The sequence below is a fragment of the Babylonia areolata genome, chromosome 2 (genome assembly GCF_041734735.1).
Source record: "Babylonia areolata isolate BAREFJ2019XMU chromosome 2, ASM4173473v1, whole genome shotgun sequence".
Taxonomy (NCBI): Eukaryota; Metazoa; Mollusca; class Gastropoda; order Neogastropoda; family Buccinidae; genus Babylonia; species Babylonia areolata.
The window spans coordinates 36,941,394-36,969,203 of NC_134877.1; the positions used below are offsets into that span (position 1 = coordinate 36,941,394).

General features: G+C 37.3%; 2 protein-coding genes across 2 annotated transcripts; one reads left to right on the forward strand and one right to left on the reverse strand.

Moving 5' to 3' along the window:
- Nucleotides 1-1,339: 1,339 nt before the first annotated feature.
- LOC143300838 (ectonucleoside triphosphate diphosphohydrolase 7-like) lies at nucleotides 1,340-18,913 on the reverse strand. The gene is made up of 10 exons (XM_076614774.1): nucleotides 18,775-18,913; nucleotides 17,103-17,443; nucleotides 14,939-15,089; nucleotides 13,569-13,735; nucleotides 12,670-12,785; nucleotides 11,927-12,105; nucleotides 10,752-11,070; nucleotides 10,332-10,414; nucleotides 9,733-9,894; nucleotides 1,340-8,641 (listed from the first exon to the last, which is right to left on the reverse strand). Exons 1-10 carry the CDS (start codon nucleotides 18,780-18,782, stop codon nucleotides 8,398-8,400), a joined length of 1,770 nt encoding a protein of 589 aa, XP_076470889.1. The 5' UTR covers nucleotides 18,783-18,913; the 3' UTR covers nucleotides 1,340-8,397.
- Nucleotides 18,914-19,101: 188 nt separating this feature from the next.
- On the forward strand, nucleotides 19,102-26,240 carry LOC143300856 (vesicle transport protein SEC20-like). The gene is made up of 6 exons (XM_076614819.1): nucleotides 19,102-19,201; nucleotides 20,267-20,359; nucleotides 21,115-21,206; nucleotides 21,710-21,811; nucleotides 22,914-23,035; nucleotides 24,896-26,240. The coding sequence occupies exons 1-6, from the start codon at nucleotides 19,121-19,123 to the stop codon at nucleotides 25,087-25,089; spliced, it is 684 nt and encodes a 227-aa protein (XP_076470934.1). The 5' UTR covers nucleotides 19,102-19,120; the 3' UTR covers nucleotides 25,090-26,240.
- The last annotated feature ends 1,570 nt before the right edge of the window (nucleotides 26,241-27,810 follow it).

A 27,810-nucleotide genomic window follows, 5' to 3' on the forward strand; every position in this document is an offset into this window, starting at 1 on the left:
GCATATGAAAACTGCTTGTCATAGAAAGAAAGTAACATTTGGTTCTGGATAGAAGAGGGAAAGAATGGAAGGACAGAGAAAGAGAGAGAGAGAGAGAGAGAGAGAGAGAGAGAGACAGACAGGCAGACAGACAGAGAGACAGACAGACAGACAGAAACAGAGACAGACAAACACAGGCTGTTGAAATACCAGTACATGAAAGTCCCCATATATACATAAAAAAAATTACCTTTCAGGCTTAATTGTAATTGCAAACCAGTTTGATATTGCCCACATCATTTCATCTACACTTTATGCATCTTGTTAAGGAACAAAAAACAACTCCACACAACTGCAAAACTTTATGTGGAATTAGTATTATGTTCAACTTTAAAACACAAATAGTTCTCTGCAAAGGTATGATTCCTCTAAATGTACACAGACTACCATCAGTTAGTATTAGCAATTTTCTAACCAACAACTTCAGATCCCCCCCCCCCCCCCTTCAAATAATATATCGTCCTTTGCGACCAATAACAGAAAAAAACCTCTCTCTGTGTGTGTGTGTGTGTGTGTGTGTGTGTGTGTGTGTGTGTGTGTGTGTGTCTGTGTGAATGTGATACACAAGAAAAAAAAAAGAGGGTACCGGGAAATGTTTGAGTGCACCTTTCTGTTTTGTATATATTCATGGTTGATGAACAGTGACAGTAAAATGTAAATGAATGCCAAGAATGTATACATGGACATGTATTTTCAGTCTGGCACTACCTTCTGTAACCTTTAACCTTATTATGTACCAACCTTTTCTTCCAACTGCTTGTCCCAATCTGAAACCCCCAAAGCAGTTACAGAACAGGTAATGCATTGCTTCCCTGCCATACCCAGCAGTACAAATCTCAATCATGACTAGACTATAACACACATATTACATGAGAATTTCTACCACATCTGAATAATTCCATCAACTAAACCATAAATCAGACTGATACAAATCAAATGTCCAGACTTTCTGCGTACAGTTTATGAATGCTCATGTCAGCTTAAGCATGAAAGGAACAAAACATAATCCAGAATCACAGTTTTCAATATACAAGAACATTTTGTAGTTATCCTCTGTTAACCCAATGTAATTGTCTTTACAAATGACCACACAGAAGAAAAAAACAACAAAAAACAACAACAAAAAAACCCCAAAAAACAAACAGACAAAAAAAAACCAACCCTTAAAAAACAACAACCCCAAAACGAAACACACACACACATAAAACACACCAAACTACAGCATTAAATAAATGTCCTTTCCATTAGATAATATGATGTGACTATGATACTGGATAAATCTGTACGCTAGTCTTTCAAAATGGAATGCAAATATAATTCAAACACAAACAATGACTTATAAATTGCTTTTATGACTTAAGACATCAACAATCCAAAAAAATCTGAAAAACAAAACAAAAACAACAAAAACAAACAAACAGACAAAAACACCCTTTCACCTGCAAAATCCATGCTCTGTTCCATCCCCTCCCCCTTTCTTGATGTTAGCATTGCAGTTTTTTTTCTTCATAAAGACTTGTGTTTCAGCAAAATGTTCCTCACTGCTGTTAGGGTGGGTTCTGGTGCTGAAGAACATTGCAAAAACACTGCCTGATCACACTTTTCAAAAGATTCAAAGTCTCATAGTCTTTTTTGATATAGGGACAATAAATTCATATTCACTGTGTCAAATGCTCAGAACTGGAAGACCGGGTTAAATCCTCTCAATCCACTGTTCTTACCTCCTCCTACTGAAGTCAGGTACCTATTCACACCTGGATGGAGTGATGAAAATCAAAGTAAAGTGTCTTTCCCAAGGACACAACACCATGCTGAAACGGGATCTCAAACTCTGATCACTGGATCCAAAGTTCAACGCCTAACCAGTTTTATCATGGTCACACTAAACCATGGAGAAAATGCGCATCAAGATATTGACCACAAACACCATCAGCTCAGGGAGAAAGATTACAGGAGCCTTGGAGATAAGGCAGAGAAAGCCAGTAAAGAACAAGGAAATTGGATCACAGGAGCCACCCACTGTTGACCTGAGGAACATTACTCGTCTCATGTGATGCAACTAATGCCTCTGGGTGTAACACAGCACACATGATTTCAGTTGCCTGAGGACAGTCACATGTAGAGACTGGAAGCTTGCAAAGAAAAAAAAAATTCTGAGGATTTGGCAGGTTAAAGGTTTTTATTTGTTTTGTTGTTTTCATTGTGGATGCAGAATCAGAAACTGAATTCATGATTGTGTAATTGTAAGTAGGAGTAGCTTAAACAGAATCATACTGACACAGAATCTCTTTCTCATATTCCCCCTCTCTGACACACTCACATGCATAAATACACACATATATTTATGAATATATAAGCTTATTTTACCCACAGTAAGAAGCACGCTTTACCCTCTGTTTGAGTCTGTTTGCCTGTTGCAATACTTTTCGGCAGTATTAAAAAAAAAAGAGATTGTTCTAATCATAAACAGTATCAAGTAACTCAATTCACTGTAATTCACATTTAACAACACTGATTTCTTTCTGCAAAAACACATATTTCAGTCTGCAAAGAACTGGCCAATTCATTCTTCCTCTATCCCACATTTGTCACCAAAAACAACTGACCTTCAGATCTCAAATGCGTGAACCATCATTCTGAAATAAAAATGTATTAATGATTATTTCTCCTTATCTTTTTTTTATATTTTTCTATCGCATGATTATGTGAACAAATTCTAATGTCATTAAAAAAAAACGTGCATATTTTCATCTAAAACATTACATTTCTCTGAATTTTATTTTAGCATATACATGTTTGTATGCACTCAGCATATTAAGGTGGGAGTTGTTGAGACAAAACAGGGGTACAGAAATCCTACTTGATGCCAGGCCCAGATAAGTAGCTCACCACATGCACAGTCTGTCTGACTGGCTCCAAGTATGAACAGGAATGGTGTAGGGCCAACCAATGTGGTCTGTTGTGAAAACAAGGGTCCACAGTGGCAAACAGGAACCATGACATTTTCAATCATCTACTTCCTGACTCAACTGCCACCACACATTTCAACAATGTTCAGCATGCTAGTTGTATCTAACACATACATGGGCAGCATTTCATAAATAAGCGGTTACCCTCTGACATTGTTTTCAAGATCCTACCAGGAACATTTTCAATGCAGACAACTAACAATGATAATGTTACTACATTTTCAATGCAGACAACTAACAATGATAATGTTACTAACATAAAGATGCACTAAAATAACCAAAAGTATGGGCTCTTTGACAGTGTAACTTAGAAACCAAAAAACAGAAGAAGAAGAAAAAAAATGGAATGTTGATCAACAACAAAAACCATTATTACCTCCCTTGATCATTCACTCTCAAAATGCAGTCATGCAGTGTTTAGTAAGACTGTGCTCACACATACTGATACAAGCAACAAAATCCATTTGATTTCCCTAATCAGTTAAAAATGGTATGTCACAAAAAGTTGTGGATTTTGATTGTTGTTTTCTTTACTTTTTGTTGTGCTTGAAAGTGAAGACATTTTCTTAACTTGCAACAGCACATTATGTGTTTGCATGCAGTCTTCAACACTCCTTACTGACATAGGTCAGAATTGTGTATTTTTTGCAAAAAATGATTGAAAAAATGACTTGAAAAGTTTGGCATACTGAGTGACACAGCAAACTAACCAGCTGCTTCTTGCATCAGATCAAACATGGTTTTGACTTACTTTTTTCTTTCCTTTTTGATTCATACATTTTTAAAGAATATCCACTCTTTAATTTTTTTAAAGTACCCCCCGCCCCTTTTTAAGTCTTTTTTTTTTAATAGGAAATCTATTTTACAGTGGATTTACAGTGGATTTCTTGACACCAAGACTGTGAACTGATCTTAATTACTGATGCATCAGAAAATGTAAGTCACATTGATCAATTTCTTAGAAACATCCTTTGTGAAAGCCAAACAAGATCACAATCACAGTCATATGGGCTGACAAACAGTCTGTACAATGAAAAAAATTCTGTTCACAAAATGAAAATACATCACTGATAAAATCTCTCCCTCTCTTTCTCTCTCAGGCAAGTTTCTGAGCAATGAAATGAACACAGATAGGAAGACCAAGCTTTCAGAACCATCACATTTCCCTCAAAGTTATAGATGGCTGACAAAACAATTTCTTCAACCACATAGGGTAAAACACTGACAAGTTTCCCATATTTACAGACAAGAGCTTCTGAAGTGAAACACATCATCTTAAACTTCAACAAGACAGTAACGAAGCAGCTAATGACATTTTCCCTCCTTATAAAAAATACTCTCATTAAAAAAAGAGAAGAAAGAAAAAAGCTCACTGATGATGATGTGACTTCTACTAAACTAGTAAGATATGCCACACTTACCCTTGTACCATTTCAAGAAAGACTTTTAACACAATATATACAAAACAATGACAGATTATGACCCACACCATCTCTATGAACAGCGTGTCACACATAAAGCAAAAGTGATCTCAAACAACAGCAGCCATGGACTTAGTAAATACTATCAACTTTTACCATCTGGAAGACACTACAGGACTCTTAAATTCAAAACTCTTAGAACTAAAAACAGTTTTATCCCTGTTTCAGTTGATTTGTTAAACAAATGAATTTTAACGCTTTATAATGTCACGTATTGTGCCGAATAGGCTGTATCTAAATTGTGTGTGTGTGGGGTCGTGGGGGGAAAGGTGGTGAGAGGTATGGGTGTGAGCGGAGGAGCATGTGTGTGTGTGTGTGTGTGTGTGTGTGTGTGTGTGTCATGTGTATGCGTGCTGCCTCTATGTGTGTGGATGAATGCAAGGAAGAGAGAGAGGGGGTGGAAGATAGCTTGCTCTCTTTTTTTATTTTTATTTTTTTTAAAATAATTTTAATCTATTCATTTAAAAAAAAAAAATTTATTTTTTAAATAAGAAATTTAACAGTTTATAAGGACTTTAATGCTACTGTGATAGTGATTTTAGTTTTCTTAATTTGATTTTGAGCTAAGATGTTTAATTTTACTATGGGATGCTGATCTTAGTGATGATGTGGTTGATGTTTTTTATTACTTGAATGGATGTTAAAATGCCTGTGGTTGATGCTCCCCTGCCATGTTTGTTTAAAATCTGGATGAATGTTTTACACATTTATATCAATTTATATAGGTTTTATCACTATATTCATTTGCTCATGTGAATATACAATAAGTGAGCATGGGTGCTTGCATAAGGGCGGTGTGTGCATGTGCGCGTGTATGTGTGTGTTTTAAATGATGGAAAGTTATTGGACTTGCTTTGCTATGACTGAGTTGAGTGTTATTTTGTTATGTATATGTTGTATGTCAAATTTTACCATCTTGCTTATGATTTGCATGTATCACAGACTTCACCACACTTAATTTCTGTACGAGATAATAAAGGTATTCTGATTCCGATCATGACTGGGTAAAATTCCACATCATGAACAACAAATAGTTTACTGCCAACACCAAACTGCAGCCTCCATGGTGCATAATACACTCTGGTTTACAAGATACTTGTCTGTTTCCACTCCACCCCCACGCCCCCTTTCCTCCCAAAACAACAACAACAAAAAAAACAAACCTTTTGTCTGATTTAAAGTCAGCAACATCACAATTAACCCAGCATATTTTTCAAAACACGCTTTCCTGAAACAGAGTGACATCAGATCTGAATCAACACTAAATAATATGACGTTATGCATGTTCAATGGTTTTATTATCTTGCCACTCCTGAACCAAACTTATTAAAAGCTACCTTACCAAAGGCTGGTTTTCATACATGTTCCATCGTGTCATAGGTCAGTCTACAGCAAAGGGGGAAAAAATGAATGCTTGCCTGGCAGATCTCATCTGTACTGATGATGATATGGATACTTATGTAGTGCCTATCCTTGGTTGAAGACCAAGCTCTAAGCGCTTTACAAACACAGAGTAATTTGTACAACAGGCTTCCTACCTGGGTAGAACTGACTGACAGCTGCCATTGAGTGCTCATCATTTGTTTCCTGTGTCATTCAATCAGGTTTAAGTCAAATACACATAATACTCATGCAGACATGTAACATTTTACCAGTATGACCAGTTTCTTTATTTACCCTGCCCTGCAGGCAGCCATACTGCGTTTTCTGGGGTGTGCATGCATGCTATGTACTTGTTTCCATAACCCACCAAATGCCGGCACGGATTACAGGATCTATAATGTGCGTATTTGATTTTCTGAATGCGTATACATATGAAGGGGGTTCAGGCACTAGCAGGTCTGCACATATGTGGGAGATCGAAAAAATCTCCACCCTTTACCGACCAAGCACCGTTATTGAGATTCGAATCCAAAACTCTCAGTTTGAAAGCCCAACACTTTAACCACTTGGCTATTGCGCCCATCTTGGCTATTGCACTGGACAGTCATTCAGAATTCAGGAATATTTTCTGATTAACAATCAACAGCTGTTTGAAGTTTTGCTTTTGAGCTTTTTTTCTTTGATACAGGGCTTTCTTTAATATATATATTTTTTAATCCAGGTCTGTGGCAAGCATACTTGAATTCTTATTGAACCTAAAATTGCAGTAAACAACAAAAACAAGAACGACAACAAAAAACCCCACTTTTAAACTGTAGGTAGAAAAAAAACAAAAGGATTTTAATTCAGAAGTAAAATATGGATATCAGAGGCAGAGGTAGATCCCATAAACAACTACTCATTCTTAACTCCTTTAAGAATATGTATTCAAAGAAAGAAAGAAAGAAAGAAAAAAAGAATAAAAGTACAATCGATAACTAATAAAAACACATCTTTCTCATATAATCTCAAAGTCAAGCCAGAAAACTCCTGGGCAGCAAGTGAAAGAAGTGGTTAAGTAGGTGATGAGGGGTAGGGGTCAGCAGGTGGTTGTTTTTATGAGCACCTTTTTAGCAGACATCGAAAGCGGTAAACCTGGCGCTCGCTGCTAGTGACAGTTTTGAAAAAGGATCAGAAACACACACATACACACACATACAGGTATGCACATTTTCCCATCTAAAAACAAATGTATGAAAAGATGTAATAATAAAATCAAAAAAGAAAAAAAGAAATAAAAACATTTACATGCATACTAAATAGCGTCCTGTTATCACCATTTCAGTTACAGGGTTGCTTCCATCCTGATATCAGCTAAAGAAAATCTACAATTAATTTTCTGCAGTAAAAAACAAAACAAAAACAGCAACAAAAAACACAACCTGATAAAATCATAGAATGTGCTCAGTTTCCCAGCATATACACATAATGTTTTCACATAAACATCAAAAGTTTCCCAACATGCAAGATATATGTTTTCACTTGTACATCTAATATAGCCCTATCAACTGCACAAGAAAACATGCAAACCAGTATTCAAACAAAAACCTTGCATCCAAAGAGAACCTTTTCACATATACGGTCACATACACACAATGGGCACTGGTCACAGGTTCTTGTAGCCAGCATCCCCAAAGCAATTCACTGCTGACATGGAAAACCTGTCAACACTGTCGTTTGTACTGAGCAAAGAAAAGTGGGGACTGAACACATGTACTCAAAACACAATTTGTTTGGATGCCAGTGAGATCATTTCAACACTCTTTTCACTTCTTGTCAATTTAGGATTCTGGATTCAATTTTCTCCATGATTTGATGTCCTTCCAGTTTCAAGTAGTATATCATTTTCCAATCAATAATATTTTCCAATCAATCTTCTCCTTAAATTTCAGTGTAAAACTATTTTACAACCATATTATCACAGAAAGAAAGAAACAGCTTCTTTCATTGTTTTCTTATTGGGTGTGAAGAGGTAAGCAGAAAATTTTATACATTTTGCAAAATCCAAATATTAAGTAAATTCATTTATTAAAAAACCCCAGAAATATTCTATCAAGTTTAAAGTAGTCTGAAGAAATATTTTCTTGTAATTTTACTTCTTCCATTCCTCAAATCAGAATAAGTATTCTTCAGTTTAAAGTAAACAACATTCCGCTGTTTACTAAATTTACCTGTACAATTATTTACAACTATTTCCCTACAACTTGTCCGGCAGCTAAAGGTTCATTCATGACAGATGAAAAATGTCACTAACTTTCTTAGAGCAACAACAAAAAATACCTAAATAATAAAAAATCCATAACAACAACAACAATAAAACACACCTAAATTTCAACGCAAAAAGAGCCAAACAATATCAAATAAATAATGTGGAAAAACTGCTGCAGATGTCAATGTGTGGAAAGAAGTTCAAACCAATCTGCAGGCTATATCACAAGTGGCTCTCTGGCGACAAGCTGACAGAGACAGTCCAGCTCCAGACGGTGTCACAAATAGCCCTGGTCCCTGACGTAACGCACACCTTCCTCCATCTGACCCTCCTCCGTCATGAAATAGGACATGGTTGGAACGCGGGTCATGCTTGCGCGCTTTGGACACATTTTCAACCTCTTCATGTAAAGGAAGATGGCAGCGAGCACAATGATGAAGCAAAGGATGATGAGATACTCATTGAAGAAGTGGTACTTGCTCCATGGGGAGGCCACAGGCTGTACACCATGGTTCAAATCTCTGTACAAATTAAGCAAGACAATGTTTACCATCCATTTCTGGAAGAAAAAAAAGGCATTATTCTTCTGTACCCAGATGTCTAAAGCTGGCGAGCTATAAATTACATTTCATCTAATATACTAACAGTGATTCACTGATGCAGACTTCAGCAGATGTCTGATTTCTGTCTTGTGCAAACTATTACTCTGCTCAAATGAAGAAATCAAAAACAGTTGCAGTTATTTTTCCTCTAGTACCTCAGGGTGGGCAAAACAGGCTAGCAAACATGGTGCTAATTCTCAATGACAAGCCAGAGGAGTGTAAATGAGAAAAATACTACTTTCTTTCCACAAATTTAAATGGAAAAACTCATAGAAATAGCACAGGCGATGCCATAACAATAATTCCAGTTACAATAAATCTGGATAACACACGAATATGGTTTAATCTGATTAATGCAAAGCGTTTTGACATGAGAAGCAAACTTTAAGGTCCAAGACATGTGAAATATTCAATCTTATAATTGGGAGTGATGGTTATGCCAGTTTCAGTTTATGTTTCAGTTTACTGGCATCAAGGATGGTAAGTTAACTTCACAGTACCATTCACACAGTCATTTCTCCAATGATAGTGCGTTCCTCTCTTAATTGGTCTCTTTCAAATGGCTGCAGTTGTGTATTCTTCTATGACTTGCTCAGAGAATGTGTACTGGCTGATTCTTTTCACATGCATGCTCATTATCAAACTGGTGCAGTCATAGTTACATCATAGTGCAAGCAAATGGCTCTGACTGCAACTGTTGTTTCATCATATCTTTTTTTATTTAAAGATTTTTCACAGTTTTATCTCTGAACAAACCATTTTTAATGTGTTCAAACATCAATGTATTTACTTGCTAATCCAATGACATGGAGCAAATTTTAAAAACATGATGATCTTCATTTGTCAATGAAAATGGCTAAAAGTATTCTTTTGAGTAAATTCTAACTGAATAAGAAACTTACAGCTATATATCTGAATAAAAAACAACAAAAATAAAACAAAAGATGATGAACATCACTGCATGACTGATCTATCATCTGAACAGACACTGTGCAAATGTGAGCACTCACCTAAGGGGCAGGAAGCGTGTGCGATAAATGAGAGCGCCTAATGTCCACTGGACATCCTTGCCTTCAATCAGCTGAGCTGAATCAAACTGGTCAAAGTTCTCAGGGAACTGAAACCCTTTGTGCAGTACCACGGTCAACCATGCTGATTTAATGCATTCATATCTGAAACAGGAATGCACAAACATTACAGAATATTTGGCCTCATTTCAAATCAACATAACTTTCACAAACAAGCAAAAGCACAAACAGCAACAACAGAAAACAATGCAACAGCAAGAATAAGAAAGACTTCATTTAGCTTTTATGAATTCACTGCAATGTCTTTTTCCTCATGTCATGGCTTTTGCCAAGACCTTGGCTTAAAGCTCTACCAGCATTTGACACTGGGTGGACTTTCATTACACGTATGAAACAAGAATATAGTGTGGAGAGTAATCAAACAAAGTTTTACAAATTTTTATCTGTCAGGATCACACAACCAATAAAATTTGTGTAACTTCTTCTTCAGTTGCTTTCAGTAACATAATGCTCTAATTATTGACAGAAAGAGAAAAGTGGAACATGAAAGCATCTGTTAACAGTATGATAGTTGCACTTACTTGAAGCGATGATCGTCTGCTTTGGGGTACAAATTGTGCTTGTAACGCCACTCCAGCTGAGACCAACTTGTACTGCAAAATTCCTGCAACATGAAATATACATGTCAACTATTATTACACTAAACAGATTAAGCTATAAATTTCACGATAATGAGACAGAATCACAGGCTCTATAGAACTGCATGTAACAGACCTGCTGTCAGTGTGATTCACACTTACTTTGATGATGTATGGGAAAAATGTACAAGTACTGTAGCACTGGACAAGATAGACTCACAGGCATTCTGACACAAGACAGGACAGACATTCTGACACTGGGTGGAACAGACTCGCTTGAGCAGGAAGAAATTACACACACACACACACACACACACTGACACACACACACACACTCACTCACACAAATACAAGAAATCCCACCTTGGCATTCCTCTCAAAAGTCTTGTAGTCATAGTGCCCCCCGATCCCATAAACATCCTCCATGGTGTACCAGAACTCAGAAAAGCCATAGAAGCGGGTGTTGGAGAAGTCGATAGGGGGCTGATGCACGCCATTGAAGGAGCAGGGGGAGCGTGTACAGGCCACAGTGAGGTTCAGCAGAGGCTCCATCAGTGTCTTGCACTCAGAGAAGCGCCCAGTGCCCACAAAGTTTTGTTCTGTTCCTTCCTCCGTCTTTGTCAGGAGAGGCATGCCTGACGGCAGGCATGGGTCATACACTGGCTTGTTCTTCTTCAGGTACCTGCAAAGGATATTGTAAGAGATGTAAGTAACTTCTGTTCACATACTATTGTCAGAGATGTAGGTGAGTTCTGTTCACATACTACTGCCAGAGATGTAGGTAAGTTCTGTTCACATACTACTGCCAGAGATGTAGGTGAGGTCTGTTCACATACTATTGTCAGAGATGTAGGTAAGTTCTGTTCACATACTATTGTCAGAGATGTAGGTGAGGTCTGTTCACATACTACTGTCAGAGATGTAGGTAAGTTCTGTTCACATACTATTGTCAGAGATGTAGGTGAGGTCTGTTCACATACTATTGTCAGAGATGTAGGTGAGGTCTGTTCACATACTACTGTCAGAGATGTAGGAAAGTTCTGTTCATGCACTACTGTCAGAGATGTAGGAAAGTTCTGTTCACACACTATCCTCAGCGATGTAAGTAAGTTCTGTTCTCACACTATTGTCAGAGATGTCAGTTCCGTTCACACAATATTGTCAGAGACGTAGATAACTTCTATTCACACACTACTGTCGACGATGTTGGTAACTTCTGTTCACGCACAACTGTCAGAGATGAAGGTAACTTCTGTTAACACACTGATTTCAGAGATGTAACATTTCTGTTTACACATTTTTTTCATTGGAGATGTAAAACTTCTGTTCACCCACTATTGTCACAGATGTAGAACTCAAACAGCAAAAAAAAAAAAAAAAAAAAAAAAAAAAAAAAAAAAAAAAAAAAAAAAAAAAAGCAAGAAGTAATTTTGCAGCACAAGATAAATGTACGAACAAACCAATAGAAGTCAACAAGTCTTGTCAACAATCATACATTTTCAATTAAGTAAGAGAACTGAGACAGGATGGAGATATACCTTGGTTTGGTAACGGCGACATCCTTTACGAGGGAATCCTGATAGCGGTCAATGGCAGAGTTGGCACCATAACCAAGGAATGTAGTGACGTATACTCTGTATGTGTGTTCTATATCTGTCTCTTGACAACCCAAGTTGAACTCTGCAATCAGTTCCCGAGGTATCTGTTTGAGCTGACTCTGCAATAGAGACGCACACAAAAATGAAATAAAATAAAATGACTGGTTTCTCAAGAGCTCTATTTGGGAAAACAACAACAACAACAACAAAAACAGAAGAAGATTCTTAAATAATTATCACGGAGTGATGATTGCTAAGTTGTGGGTTCAAATCCTATTGTGGTGGGATGTTTTGGAAATGATCAATCCTACTCAACAGTGTACTATAGAATCAGAAGAGGAGACTGGGATTGTTCAGGTGAGTGTCATCTGTTTACGGATGCATCTTTGACAGTATTGCTCAAATATGTTTGTCAATGATGCAAGTCTTTTATTTTCCATAGCTTCATGATGCCAACTTATGTTATGAAAGTACAAAAAACACCGCCCTTCTTCAGCTCCTGCAATCATTTTAGGGCCATGCCAAGTGCCAATGATGCACTGTCTTTGTAAGTGACTCAAAGAAATTGTAAAACCAGGATCACTAACCATACTGATATTTTGTGATTTGAGACACTCTGCTTATTTTTCATACCATACCGCCTGCCCAATCAAACAAATACAGATTTCTTATGTCTGTCCTACCTCATCAGTGACTTCATAAGCGATCTGCACAGAGCCACCTCCCATGTCAATCATGCCCACTGTCTGGCTACGCCGGTGTGTTTTTCCGTCAGGCAACTGGACATCCACCGAAGCTACTGTGAACAATACCAGAGAAACAAACCACCGTGAACATTTTGCAAACAGATTTCAGCAATGAGGTCAAAGCTAATCAATCACAACAGTCTTTTAAAAACATCATTTTTATTACTTTTCTTCTTAGAAATAACTGAAGAGAATGTGCCTGAAAATTACACTGCTTCCTTTCCTGACTGGAGTTGCTGAAATCATTGTATTTTCATGCATGTGTTCAATGTTCCTAATTTATAAAGAAGCAACTTCATGATATCCTTTGTACACACCAGATTGAAAAAAAAAAAAGAAAATCTTAAAACTTCAGGTCTGAACTGTTGAATGCTTGCTTGAGTTGCTTGATGGAATGGCAAATATGAAAGCATGAAAAAGGAACACAAAGAACAAAAACAAAGATGTGATTATAATGCTAATGAAAAGAAAAAAATAGTAGATCTCGTCAACTAAAAAAAAAAAAAAAAAAAAAGAGAGAATAAAAAAGAAAAGAAAGAGAAACAAGACAAAAAAGCTCAATATAGAAAATACATGTTTATTTCAGGAAAGTAGTTCAGTCAATACATAATGAATAAACAGACAAATGAGCATGTAAATATAATCATACAAATCTATAATTAGTAGAAATATAGAAAGAAACAAAGTTGAAACCAACAAAGAAGACTCAGACCGAGTCTTGAGAATTTGGTTAAGTTTTTCTACCACAGTCTGTAAATGTATACACAATGACGACTAACAGGTGTTTTTTTTTTTTCTTTTTCACACAAATAAAATCAGACACTGTGAGAACATACCTTTGCTATTGGAGTGTGAAAATCGATCCAGAGCATAATTAACAGCAATCCAAGCATAAACACCCTCCAGCTTCCCAGGGATGATCTCAAAATGGTTCTCAGCCACAACAAAGTCAAACTCTTGAGGAATGTCTGTGTGCAAGTCCTTCATAATTTTGTCCTGAGCTCTGTGAAAACACAAGTTGCAAAATAAAGACATCAGTCATCATGAATCATGCAAGGAAATAAATTGTTGATATTTATAATTAAACAAAAAATATAATTACATCATTAATTACAGTAAGCAATCAAACAAAAAATGAAAATATTTAGCATGAACTAACTGAAAAAGCTATAGAATTAACAGATGCACACACACACACACACACACACACACACCATGCAAAGAAGAAAATAATAATTCAAAAACTTTCCCAGCACCTTTCACCATGTGCTTCAATAACTGTTGTCACCATTATGACCTCATCTCCTGTATGCTGTGGTAAGCTGACCATTCAACAGCTTCTAAACAATCATTACCTTGAACACCTATCAAAATCAATAGCTGTACACATACTGTTCAACAAGTGTCAAGAGGCTCCTTCTGATCACACATGCCATCTGTTACTAATCGTTGTACCAATGATACTGGAACAGCAGTATACTTAATACCAACTTTATCCATGCCCTGATAAAGTTTTGTTGCAGTAACCATAAACTGCAGATCGAAATAGGAAGAAGAGAAGGCAAAAACAGAGGAAGCAGAATTTGCAAGGAAGGTAATGTGAGTACTGATGGGGATGAATTAAATTTTGTTTAGAATGTCCCCAAAATACTGTAATTCGAAATAAATTGATACCACATAAATACAAATCACATACGTCAATGTTCAGTTTATGGAATTTATTCAGTGCTGGGAAGAAAACACAACTTAATCTTAGTAAATTCATAAAACTTGGGAATGGTTGTATAACTTTTGTTACATCTAAATGTATCTTATCTAGATGCTGTCATTTCAAAACTTTGTAACAGTTTTCAAGCAATTTGCATTGATTTTAAAATATGAAACAGATGCTGTGACAAAATTTTATAATAAAGATTTTCAAAGACTGCAAGCATAAAATCAAAATACATCAGCTGTAAACGACAATAAACCTGGAAATCACTATGACAACCACTGAGCTCCATGTTTTAATTCTGAATTATTTTAATTCTGGGATGAAGCTGCTTTCATCATCTCTATATGCCCAGGATGAAAGACAGGCAAAGCAAGTTATTCTGGCTGGTTTACCAGCAAGTCACAGTTTAGTATTCATTCAAAGAAGCCACCAACAGCAACAATCAAAATCCCTCTCACTGAGACGCACATTGATGAGCAATGCGTGACTTACATTTTAGGAATCATACGCATGCCGGCGGTCGCCAGGATGTAAAGTGGCGTTTCTTTATGCTTTTCTCTAGGGATGTAATCTTGTGCAAACAGTAGCAGCTTCTTGATATGGTCACTGGCCTCATCAGGGTGATCCTCAAACGATGACAAACCTGAAAATCACAATCATTTTGTGCTAGAAAAATGAGTAAAGACTCATTTTATATGATTCATTTATTTCAATCACACTGTGTAAATCATAGACTCAAGCATATGGCCACACATGCGCACACATACACTGCTATAGTGTGACATACGCATGTACTCATTTTACAGAGTACATAGCTATACAAGCATAATTCACATCAACAAACAAAATTTTTGTCATTTACACAACTTTCTTACTCAGTACCTTGATTTTCATAATTATATTCTGGCCAGATCTTTCTTTGTTCAGCATTTTTATTGCTTTTTTTTTGCAATAAAAAAAAAATCATTTTTCCTATTGTATCATCTTATGTACTGGTATTAAGTTAGCAGCAAATTCTGCTAAAAGAGCAAAACCGATAGGACTGGTTTGGATCAGTTTGATACAGTACAGTATGTGGCATGACATAATACTTCAACAAAAGGACAGAAGAAAAAATACTTCCTGTCACGTTAAAAAAGACCATTGGAGAGCTGTATGAACTGCAGTGTAATGGCTAATCATCCTTGCTTCATGGAGCAGATGCGGCTGTGAGGTATGTACATGATATATTTCATTCCCATGCCAGGGTGATCAAGTTACAAAGATCAGCAAGATTAGCTGATGCAGGTCAGAGACAGTCTGGTTCATTTTAGGGTTTAGATCAAAGATAGGGCTGCAGCACTGCAGAAATGTTGTGCTGCTCCATGTTGGCCTGTGTGCCATTGGTAATAGGTGTTGTTTTGGAAGATGGCATTAGCATACTACCAGAGCAAGGGATAGACAAGGAATATGAACATCTGATAAACACAACAATGTACAGAAGTTTAAAATTCTACTACAAAAATACAGGTCCTTGACTTATTCCGGTCAGATTTATGACAGTCCAGATCATTGTACATGGTGTACCATGAAGGTATTGCTTCCTCAGTTCCTGATACAGCAGTCAGCATGTCATTTTTCTTAGTCAGTCAATAACATAGCTTGGTTTCAAACTTTTCAACGGACACGAATGATGCAGATTTAACTCTCATCAGTGAAGAGGACTCTGCTATGACCCCAGTTTCGATTCAGATGATCCTGGTTCTATTGCAGGATGGCCTGTATCTGGAGCAAGGACTGGCCATCAGTGATGAAAGCCTCTTTTTGGTAAATGATTCTGTGACTACCACTATTTTCCCCAATGTGTTACATGTATATGCCATCTGGAGTGCTCAGAGAATTGGAAGTCTTGACCATCTTTTCTGTTTGATCTGATGTAAAGATTTGTAATCTTTTGCTTCTTGCCCAATCTGCAATGCTTCAGCTGTAGCAGAATTTCAGATGCCGATGATTGAAAAAATCAAGTGAAAGTTACTGATATGTCCTCTTTTCAAAATTTCTCTCGAAACTGTCAGTCTTGACATGGCTGTCACTAGCGTGAGATACTTAAAGGAAATTTGACAGAAAATATTGTTGATTCTTTAAATTGCTATGGATACTGAACTCTTGACTCACTGCTTTACACGCAGACAAGTTAACAGTCATGCAGACAATCAATGCATTTGTGAAATCATTCCAGGACAATCTGCTGAATCCATTTTATCTTATAAACATACATAAGTAAAGCTGGGGAAATTGAGTGACCATTATCAAAGCTGGGTCTAAGTTACTTACTTTAAATCTAATTCTAAACAATGAACTGAACATTTTTTCATATTTTGTTCAACTTTTATGTTTTGCATTGACTTTTCATATTTGGTTCACACTGCATTACATGACTTATTGCCTATCCAATAACACGAAAATACTAATGAGTCAAAATGATTTTAATACTATCATTGCCACCTTCTGCCATTGCATTTATCAGAAAACAAAAACAAAATTTGTACCATCTTGACATTAGTTAAAACTTTCCTGACATAAGTTAAAACATGCAATGAAGCATCTAAATTATGAAATATTAATCAAAATTAAGTAAATAACCATCAACTATAAAATAAACAAGACAAAATCTTACCAGGAGAAACTTTCTTTGCAACAGGTTTTCCCTCATGGTCCATGAGTTGCTGAATATTGAGCAAGTCATGGGGGTTGCCTGAATGAGGTGGCCAGAAGTATACATACACACGACTACCGCTGCTGCCACAGTCAATGACAATGCCGTAGTGCAGGTCCCTGAATACCTCCTCTTGACCTGGTCTTTCAAAACCTCTGGCTCTGGCTCTAAACACTGTGGCACTCAAAAGCGCTGAGATGACCAGGGTCAGGAATGACAATGTGATGACCGCCATGAGCACTATCCAAGTTAACTTTTTGGTCTTGTCTCCTTTCATAGTGAGACAGGGACTTAAATAAATCCTGGAAATCAACCAGTCAAACAGCCAATCAGTCAAACTATTTCCTGTGATTTATTCATGAAATACTCAAGCCAATATATTGTTTTACAATTCCAATAACATTCACTATTATAAAAAAGTTAATCAAGTTTATTTAAACACTGAAATCTTTTGTTCAGCACAGAGAGTATTAATTTAATTATCAATAAACTGGTTCTGCCATTTTCCATGTAATCACACACAGAGTTTTGATTTTTTCCCCCAGTTAAATCAGCTATCACTGGCCAAAGACTGAAAGAGTGTTTTTTGTTGTCTGATGTGGTATTGTTTTTGATGGTTTCCAATGTGAAAAAATGTACCACAGATCTAGATACAGCCAGTTTTGCTATACTGAACAAAATGGTTTGTGAAAAATACTGTTAAAAATGTATACAGTATGACTTATATGAACACCACATAGGATTTTTCAAAACTTCCTCTTCAGTGGACTCCAACCATATGATCTATTCACTGATCTTGATTCTGCTGACAGCCCTTCTAGACATACTTAGAACTTATAGAAGTTACATTCTGGAGACTCCAGTACCATGACTTACATTATGAACAACAAAAAGGGGTTCTGACTTTGCTGATGAAACTTATGTCTGAGATGTTCAGTGGGGGTGAGAGGTGCTGGTAAAATGGAGTAAAGGGACATGGGATTGGATGGTGTGTTTTGGAGGACAGTGGGTGAGGGTTCAGTTTCGGTTTAGAAATCTTCCATGATGTTGATGACACTGCCTCCTATGGAAATGTTCGCTACTCACTGTGTCTGGGCAAAACAACTGCATTTTTGTCTGTAAATACATATCAAGAACTTGTATCTGAATGGACATGTTGGGTAGCTATGGCCTGTGTTCTTAGAAGTGTTCTTTGGTGTGAGCTAAGTGGCATGACACTAACTCTATACAGTTACATTCAGTAAAGTGAATAGCATGTTTTATAATCAGTATCACTTTCTACCAGATACTGTACAGAAGTGGGGTGATCTCTTATACTGACACCTGCCAACCCCACCCAACCCTTTTTCAGGCCTCACGCCTTGATCTTGATATTGATATTGATATATATTGATACTTTTATATTAACACCTGACAATACACTACTGGCGTGTAGTAAAGGTGAGGGTATCCTTCCAAAGCGAGAATAGCAGTCCTAGCAACATTGGGTGTAATACTTTTTGTTATATATCAGAAATAAATTACTATGAATGTCAAATTCTGATCAGATGTTCTATCCTCGACCTCCAGTCTAACATCAATGAAAGAATGATTCTATTTTTCTAAGGAAAAAAGGGAAAGAAAAAGTTGTTACCTCGCCATCCGCAGGCATGTAGATTTCGATTAAAGAAATTAAATATTCTACCGGTGCTGCATTTTGGTGATCTACGGCAAAGATCTCGCCACACGCCGGCTGTAGTTGGTTTTAGTCGGTTTGGTACGTGGCTTCCTGCGCCATGACAGCAACAGTTGTAAAGCGATACGCTTTACGTCATAAATAACACTGACTGCTTTAAAAAGATTCCTATGAGAAGCAATGTACACGCTCAATCTCTTAGAATTAGTCTTATTATTTTTTTCATATGTTTAAAATTTTACAATTTGCTTGTGTCTCCATTCTGATCATGTCGTAATTTTTACAACAATCAGATTATGACAGTATGGCAGCAGAAGATATCCACGTCAGGCTCTGTCTTCAAGACATCATAAAACTCGATCTTGAAGCAAAGGCTCTTGTTCAGGTTATAGAACTAACAAATAAATGTGTTTTAAAACCCAGGTGTCAATCTGAATTAGTTATAGAACTGTCGTTTTATTTACAATCTTGTTTTCTTGAACTAGGGTTATGCTACTTTCAGTTTTTGATTGGCTAACACAGACTGAACCATTATGGATTAGGTTTACATTCAGTTTTTGACTTGCTAACAGTCCAAATTATTAGTCAGATTAAAGTTAAAAAAAAAAAAATAAAGAAAGAAAAGAGACTTATATCATTTGGCTGGCTACAACACAAACACTTAGGCTTTTTGAGGAGGAACCTGAAAATTAGTTCCCAGACCATGAGGGAGTTAGCTTACAAGGCATTTGTCTGCCCCACCCTGGAGTATTCATCATCAGTCTGGGATCCCTACCAACAACAGGACATTGAACTACTCGAGGCAGTCCAGAGATGAGCAGCCAGATTTGTGCTGAGGCGCTACCAGAACAGCTCAAGTGTATCAGCAATGCTACAAGACCTTGGATGGTCCTCCCTGCAACAATGCCGCCAAACAGCCAGACTGACCATGCTTTATAAAATCAAGCATAATTATGTAAGCATGGATTCGCTGAAAGAAAAACTGGTGTCACCACCGCCATGGCAGCGACACACCCACACTGAGCAGCTGGAGCAAATCATCTGCAAAACTAAATATAGGCAGGCTGGTTTCCTGCCATGTACCATCCGGGATTGGAATGCCTTGCCCCAGAGAGCCGTGGAGGCCAGCTCAGTCGACATCTTTGTGTTGATGGTTTCCAGGATATAAATACCAGAATACACCTTTTTTCTTTTTTTTTAAGAAACCTATGTACACCTAAATGTATCTTCCGCAGACCCCCTTTTATTCAGTGATAGAATAGTCAGGTATTGACTGTGATCACTTTATGGAAGGAACACACACACACACACACACACACACACACACAAACACACACACACACATGAAAAGAAAGAAAGGTGTGGCCCAGTAAGAGCTGTTTCAGCCTGTTTGCTGTATTCCAAAACATGTTTTTATTTTACTTTTATCTGAGTATTGTGATTTTTGCAGGATATCAGGGAACATGCTGATACAGCAGAAATACTGGAAGACTTTAGCAGTCAGGCCAGAGAGAAGGTTCACAAACTGCGTGGGAAAATTGATGTAAGTCAGTTGCTGGCATAATGCAATGGTATGCTTGTTTATTTCAGTTCAAACGATGAAAGATGAAAAAAAAAAGTTAGTCTCAAAAGACATACCAGGTCAAATGTTTACAGTATATTGTAGTTAGAACTATGCCTTAAATGGAATTTTTACATGTCATTATTATGAACTAGCTGTAACTGTATACAGTGTGCAAACTGATTAACAGACACAGATGTGCATATATACATAGATGCATACACAATACAGTGGAAAAGTATATGTGTGTGTGTGTGTGTGTGTGTGTGTGTGTGTGTGTGATGCATCTGTAAAAACAAATAGGACTGAAATTAAATACAATTACTCTCATCCATATACTGATATAGTCATAAACACAAATTTTCATTTTCATATTCATACACAAGATGATTATCAGCAGACACAAGGTCAGAGCTATTGCTATTTCTTGGTTTAGAATTTAGGTTGCTATGGAGGATTCAATGACGCTGTCACAGGATTTCTTTGTTTTGGTTCTTCATTCTGTCAGTTCTTTCTGTTCTTCTTTTTATGTATATCATTATTTTGTTTGTAAGCAAATATACATGTGTTGTTTTGAGTGTGCATGTGCGTGTACATGTGTCTGTATACATGTTTGTTTGTGTGTGTGAATCTGTGATTTTATTGATTTTTTTAATCAATGCTGTTTTCATCTTAATCTAAAGGTATTTAATTGTATAACTAACTGGCGACACTGATGTGTTCACTGCTTGTTGTAGGAACTTGCACGTCTGGGACATGAACAGGATTCCGATGCAGACAAAGAAGCCATACTGACCAATGTCAAGACTCTTCGACAGACCCTTTCGGGGTAAAGTGATTTAATAGAGATCCCTATTTTTGCGAAATTCTATTTTGTCAGTCAAAGATTGTCATACCAGTTTACTGGTTCTTCTACCATGGCACGCACGCAATCATTCGCACACACCTGTTTGTAAAGGTAGTTAACAGGAACTCGCCAACTTTCTTTAGACCATGATCTTAACACTGGAGTACAGTTTGAACTCCTTTGTATCAATATGATTAATGTCTTCAAGTTTCATTCAAAGAATTGTGTTGCTGTTTAAATTAGAATTATTTGTAGAAATCTCAAGGCCTGATCAGTGGATTTGAATTTTGCGATGGTCAGGCATCTGGTCTTTTTTTTTTCTTTCCTTTTTTTTCTAACAGCAGATGTGGTGTAGTGTACAGGGATCTGTCTGCATGCTTTGACACCTTGGACTGTATAAATGCTCGCATGTTTTATGTAGATTCTGCTGGAAATGTGGCCAAACACAATTGCATGCATGTGTTATGTGATGTGTGTATGTTCAGGACTCTGAGCAGCCTGCGGCAAGCCAACCTGTCCACTCAGCTGAAGATCGACAAGAAGGCCAAGGAACAGCTGTTGTCTGGAGGAGCGCAAGTCAGACACAGGTCAGTGAGCAGTCTGCCCTAAGTGCCCTAAGTGAAGTACTTGTGATGGAAATGAAATTAGAGCATTATGTTAAAATTTAAAAAGATAAATTGTAACACCAACTCGTAAGCAATCCAGAAATCTGCTCTTGGTGCTTTACAAACACACTTTTGTTTACATAACACATTACATCAATGTTACATACACACACCAAAATGTGACTAAATGCACGCATGTGCGCGCGTGCACACACACACACACACGCAGGAAGACTTTGCTATCATTTGCTATACAAAACTCTGCTGCCCGACTCGTCCTCAGAAAGAAAAGATCTGAGCACATCTCTCCTCTTTCGCAACATCTCCACTGGTTCCCTGTCTCACACCGATTAAAGTACAAGATCAGCACTCTATGTTATAAATGTATTCACAAAACTGCTCCTCCCTATCTCTGTGGCTGCCTGCACCTCTACACTCCATCTCGCTCACTATGATTGGCTTCGGATCCACTCTGTTTACGCATACCCAGATTCAAACACTCGACTGTTGGCCGCCGTTCATTCTCTGTCTCAGGACCTTGCGATTGGAATGAACTTCCTCTTTCGCTTCGTCAAGTCTCCACTCTAAGCTCTTTCAAGTCTGCCCTTAAAACCCACCTCTTCCCAAAATAGCCTCCCTTGCCTGCCCTTCCTTGTTTTAGTTTCTACAGTTTTAGAGTTATGCATGTGTGTGAATGACTGGTGCGAAAGCGCTTTGATTTGTCTCTGCACAAGATTCAGCGCTATATAAATACCATTATTATTATTATTATTATTATTATTATTATATTATTAAGAAATGTTGAGACAGAATGTACAGGCTTTTTTTTTAAGGTCCAACTTGCGATAGGACACAGAATTAAGATTTTTTTTAATGATTATTCTTTTATTGACTTGAATTGTTTATACTTTATAACTTCATAGTTAAAGATATAGTTTGTAGTTGACTTGTCTCTTGTAAATTCTCAAACTCTTTACTTTTATAAATTATTGGTCTGCAAAGCAATCAGACTGATTTAATGTGAGCCCTGAAAGTTATTCAATGTGAATACTTTTTTTTTTGGTTTTAATACCATAATGTACAGGGCACGAGGCAACAAAGAAACCCTTGCTAAGATGGCTGGAGACATCACAGAGAGCTTGATGAGTCTCAACCGTACCATGGCCAGCCAGGTGCAACACAGCGAGACCACCATGACCACATTAGGTGAACAACTCTTTCTTGTCTTCTGCTGGTGTCACAGGTCTGTCAGTTTGTGTATTGCATTATATTGTATTACTTTTTGTCACAACAGATTTCTCTTCATGAAATTCGGGCTGCTCTCCCCTGAGGAGAGCATGTCGCCACAGTGCAGTGTCATTCATATTAAAAAAAAAAATTTCCATCTTCAAGTACATTTGTTTTACTATCAAAGTGGATTTTGTGACAGAATTTCACCAGGGATAACCCTTTTGTTGCTGTGGGTTCTTTATGTGTGCCAGGTGCATGCTACACACGGAACCTCTTTATCATCTCATCTAAAAGACTAGCAGACAGACCACTACACAAGGTTTTGTAGAAGTGGGAGTAAAAATCCTGGAATGGAACCTTTTGGGAGCATTTCCACATGGCCACCACTCCAGTCTGTGTTTGAGATGGAATGAGATAAAATGTTTGCTACACATCAAAATGATAAGAAATGATCACTGATACTGCTATCTGTTGTGATATGAATACTGGCAATTACGTGGATGTACATACCTGGTTAATTTTCTTATTTCATTTTTTCGTGGAATATTTGCTCAACAGTATTATCATATGAATTCCCTCCATGAACTCTTTTTTCGTCATGCATATTTTACCATTAATCTGTTATTCACATACATGAATGTGTATTTGTTTAGAGAGAAACCTTTGGTTGTAAATAAACCAAAGCTTGATACCGCTTGCTCAGAATCTAGCTTCAGGCACATTTTACTTAAACTGTGAGAGATAAATGTTTGTGTGTGTGTGTGTGTTTATTGTGATTATACTTTGACAGTAGTCTTTTCATTTTTTTTTTGTGCAGTACTTTTCCAGCAAGAAATGCAGTTAACATGCCACTGACTATTTGGTGGTATTTAGTTTCACAGTATATTAATGTGGTGTTTTTGTAACTTTTTTTTTCTTCAAGGATTTACAGTGGTTATAGCACAATTTATCTGATACACTTTCCATAACCTCTCTCCGTATTTACTAGTGATGATTCTCAAAAAATGTCTGACTGAACTAAGGATGATTTATAGCTGTTCACATTTGGTAATGGGAGAGAAAAAAACCCAATAGAACTGTGAACTTTAGATTTGCATCATGTGAATTTACCATGCTCCTCACAACATTGAATGTGAAGTGTTTTCAGACCGAAAGATTGTGGTTGCCTTCGAGAAATATTTTGTCTAGTATTTATAAGAAAAGCACTTCATCGAAATGATAAATCAGTATCTCATAATAGCCCAGACATTATGCCATGCATGGTACAGCTGTTGTCATCTCTCTGTGTCTTTTAAGATGAATGCTAGACATGTCCAACTTCATTACTTAAAATGTTGACAAATGCAACAGCTGAGTGGTTAAGGCACTGAACTTTCAATCTGAGGGTCCCATGTTCAAATCTCAGACACGGCGCCTGGTTGGTAAAAGATGATTTTTCTGACCTCCATGGTCAACAAATGTATAGACCTGAAGTGCCTGAACCCCATTTATTTGTATGCACATGCAGAAGGTCAAAAAGGCACATTAAAGATCCCGTAATCCATGTCAGCATTTTGGTTATAGAAGCAAGAATATACTGGGGGACACCACCCGCCCCTTCCCTCCCTTTCTTCCCCTCCGAAAATGGAGTATGACTGCTGTGTAGGTGAAAATGATCGTACATGTGAAAGCCTACATGTGAACGTGGGAGTTGCGGCCCCCGAAGAGAAAAAAATTGAAATGACTATAAAGAAAAATCGTTTAAGATATTACATGATGTGTTTGCTGGTTTGTTTGATTGCTCATTTCTGTAATCTCATCCTATTGAATGGGTTGGGGTTTTTTTTTCTGTTGCAGTCAATTCTTCTTCCTCGGTTGGAGAAATTCAAGATGAAGTTCGGGACATGGGTGGGCACATTCAACATTCACATAGACTTCTTACTAAATATGGTCGCAGGGAGATGACAGACAAGTTGCTCATCTTTCTTGCTCTGGTTTTGTTCTTTGGAACTGTTTTATACATTGTGAAGAAACGAATTTGGCCATCGTGACAAAACTGAAGACAGAATGATCACTCGTCAAATAGTTCAGATGGCTTAAGATGTCAAAGAAAATGCTTTGTATTTAACTTTACATTTGGGAAATTCACCAGATTACTGTGATTTGGAGTTGGATTTCTTTACCATTGCAGATCACTGACCTGTCAACATCTTACTTACAATTTATGTCTTTTTTTATTAAATAGTATTGTTCATGAGTCAGACTGAATCCACCAAGGAAATCAGCATATTTTGAATAAAGGTTAGTAATCAGATGATGCGGTCATTAGGAAAACAGCCAAGCTGATGAGTAAATGAAACTGAAGTCTTTTTGAATGACGTTTAAAAGTTAGGCATGCACATTTTTCCCTCTTTTACATTAACGTTTACAGTTTGTTTTTGGTTGTTGTTTTTTTATTAAGACACCTTGCTATAGTGCACATTCTTGAAGTTCAATGTTTAGCCAGTGTTATCTTTGCCATTTCTTGGTTCATAAGGATTGTGTCCTTCGTTGAATCATTTGGACTCATGATGAGTACATTCGTCGAATACAGAAGGGGGCGTGACATAAGTGAAGACTAGGCTTGGTGTTATGTTCTAATTGTTTACAGCCCAGGCAACCACTAAGGGCTTTTTCAGGGCTGAAAACAGTGAACAGAACACCAGGGCACAAAATACAAAGAGAAGAGATTAGGGGAGAAAACTGAAAGAAAAAAGAACAACAGAAAAGAGATTTTTTTTTTTCATAGATTTTCCTTCAGTAGGGGATACTGTTCATAACCGAAAGAGCACCCAGCATCTAAAAGGGATTTTTTTTTTTTTTTACGTCAGACTTCAATGGTTTATTGAGGGATGTTGATAAATTGGCAGTCTGATACAGACATTATTGCTGACTCGTAAGTTGTTCGTCTTGCTGTGCAATGAACAGGGTGCACTTTCAGCCGATATAGTCATAGAAGCAAGGACATTCAGTCAAACTTGACAAAACAGTGCTTGTGTGTATATCTGTGAGAGAGGGAAAAAGGTGTTGAGTGTACTTCAGCTGCTTTCCTTCTACCAATGATGGGTTAAGGCACTTGGTGGACAGATGCAATTTTTGGTGAATGGGAGTGTAACTCCAGGCAAGTTGTGAGTGGACAAATTGAGTAAATGTGTTTATCCTATTTGAAAACTGGGTTTGTGCATAGATGCAAGTGTATGTCCCGGTTGTTATCTTTTGTACTCATGGGCATCACTTACCACATTCTCATTTACTCATATGGCCTTTTATTGTATGTCCATTTCTGCCCTGCCATTTCAGACAGCATATAATCCAATTTTAAGGATGAGTGTATGCTGGGTATATTCATGTTTCAGTAACCCAATGTTAACATGGATTATACCATCTTGAACAAGCACAGTCTACATGCATGAACAAACAAATGTCTACACATATGCTGACCAGAAATTGGATAAGGCATTTGAGGACTTTACACCACCAGGCCATTAAAGTCCAGGGCGGGTTAGCACAAGGGATTGTTGCAGATTTCCAGTTAGGCAAGCTTATCACTGCAAAGATCACTTGTGCTATCCAGCACAGCACTCTGTCTTGCCTATCTATCACTCCCTGTTCATTGAATGGGATGGGTGACTTGAACCAGTCTGCTCTGTCAAGTCTCTTTCCACTTGGTGCTCATGCAAATTTTTCAGCTGAAATTTTCCTTTCTTGTTGGGGGAGGGATGGGAAGCACATGGGGAGTGGGGGTTTCTCATACATCACCAACCCCCCCCCCAAAAAAACCCCTGTTTATTGAAGACTTTTCAGGAGCTGGCTACTAAGGACCTCCAACATGACATGTCTCCAAAAGACAAAGTCACCTTCACCTGTTTTGATTTCAACCGGGTATTTCTCTAGTTGAGGACCTTGAGGGAAGCTGAGGGCCCTTTTGAATTAGTTCAAATTTAATCTTGATTAGAATTCATTTTTCTTCCAAATTAAGATGTTTTGAACAGCCTTTCCCGTTTACCCCTTGTTTTGAACTGTTGAAGCATCAAGTGGAGTCGACAGCTGGTGACAAGTGCTGAGTTAGTCTTTGCAGATTTGCTTTTCTTCATTTTTCTTAAAAAACAGTAAAGAGAAACACACACACTGAAGAATACGTTATTTATTGAGAATTAAAAGCAATCTTTGATCTACAAAGCTCACACAGCGTATGCACAGTGACAGGGTGATACATGAATCATTAGTCCAGTGCTTATTTATGACAATCTGTGTGAAGATAATGCAACATTAGGACTGGGTTATACCGTTATAAATCAAATTTGTGTAAATGTGATAATATTGACATAATTGTAAGCACACAGCAGAACCTCTTCAACTGAAATTTTATCAACCATGATGTTTTCCTTCAAAACTCAACCCCAACAAAACAACTGAAAATCATATGCACGTGCTAGGACCATGAAAGAAACAGCTCTCATGAAAATTGAGAGCATATACAAGGACAATGCAAGAATGTGAGAAATGTCTCTCTCTCTCCTTACCCAAACCCGGTTCCACTGTGTTTTTCTTACCAATAGTTGTGATATATAACAAAACAAAGGCTCATGTCCAGAAGCAAAATTGTTACTAGCTTCTTATTACACACACAAACAAATGAACGAAACCTGTACAGCCATGCCCAATACACGCTTTACATATGCACAATACTTGCATTCAACAGATGGCATTTAATGTACAGATTTCATGGAATA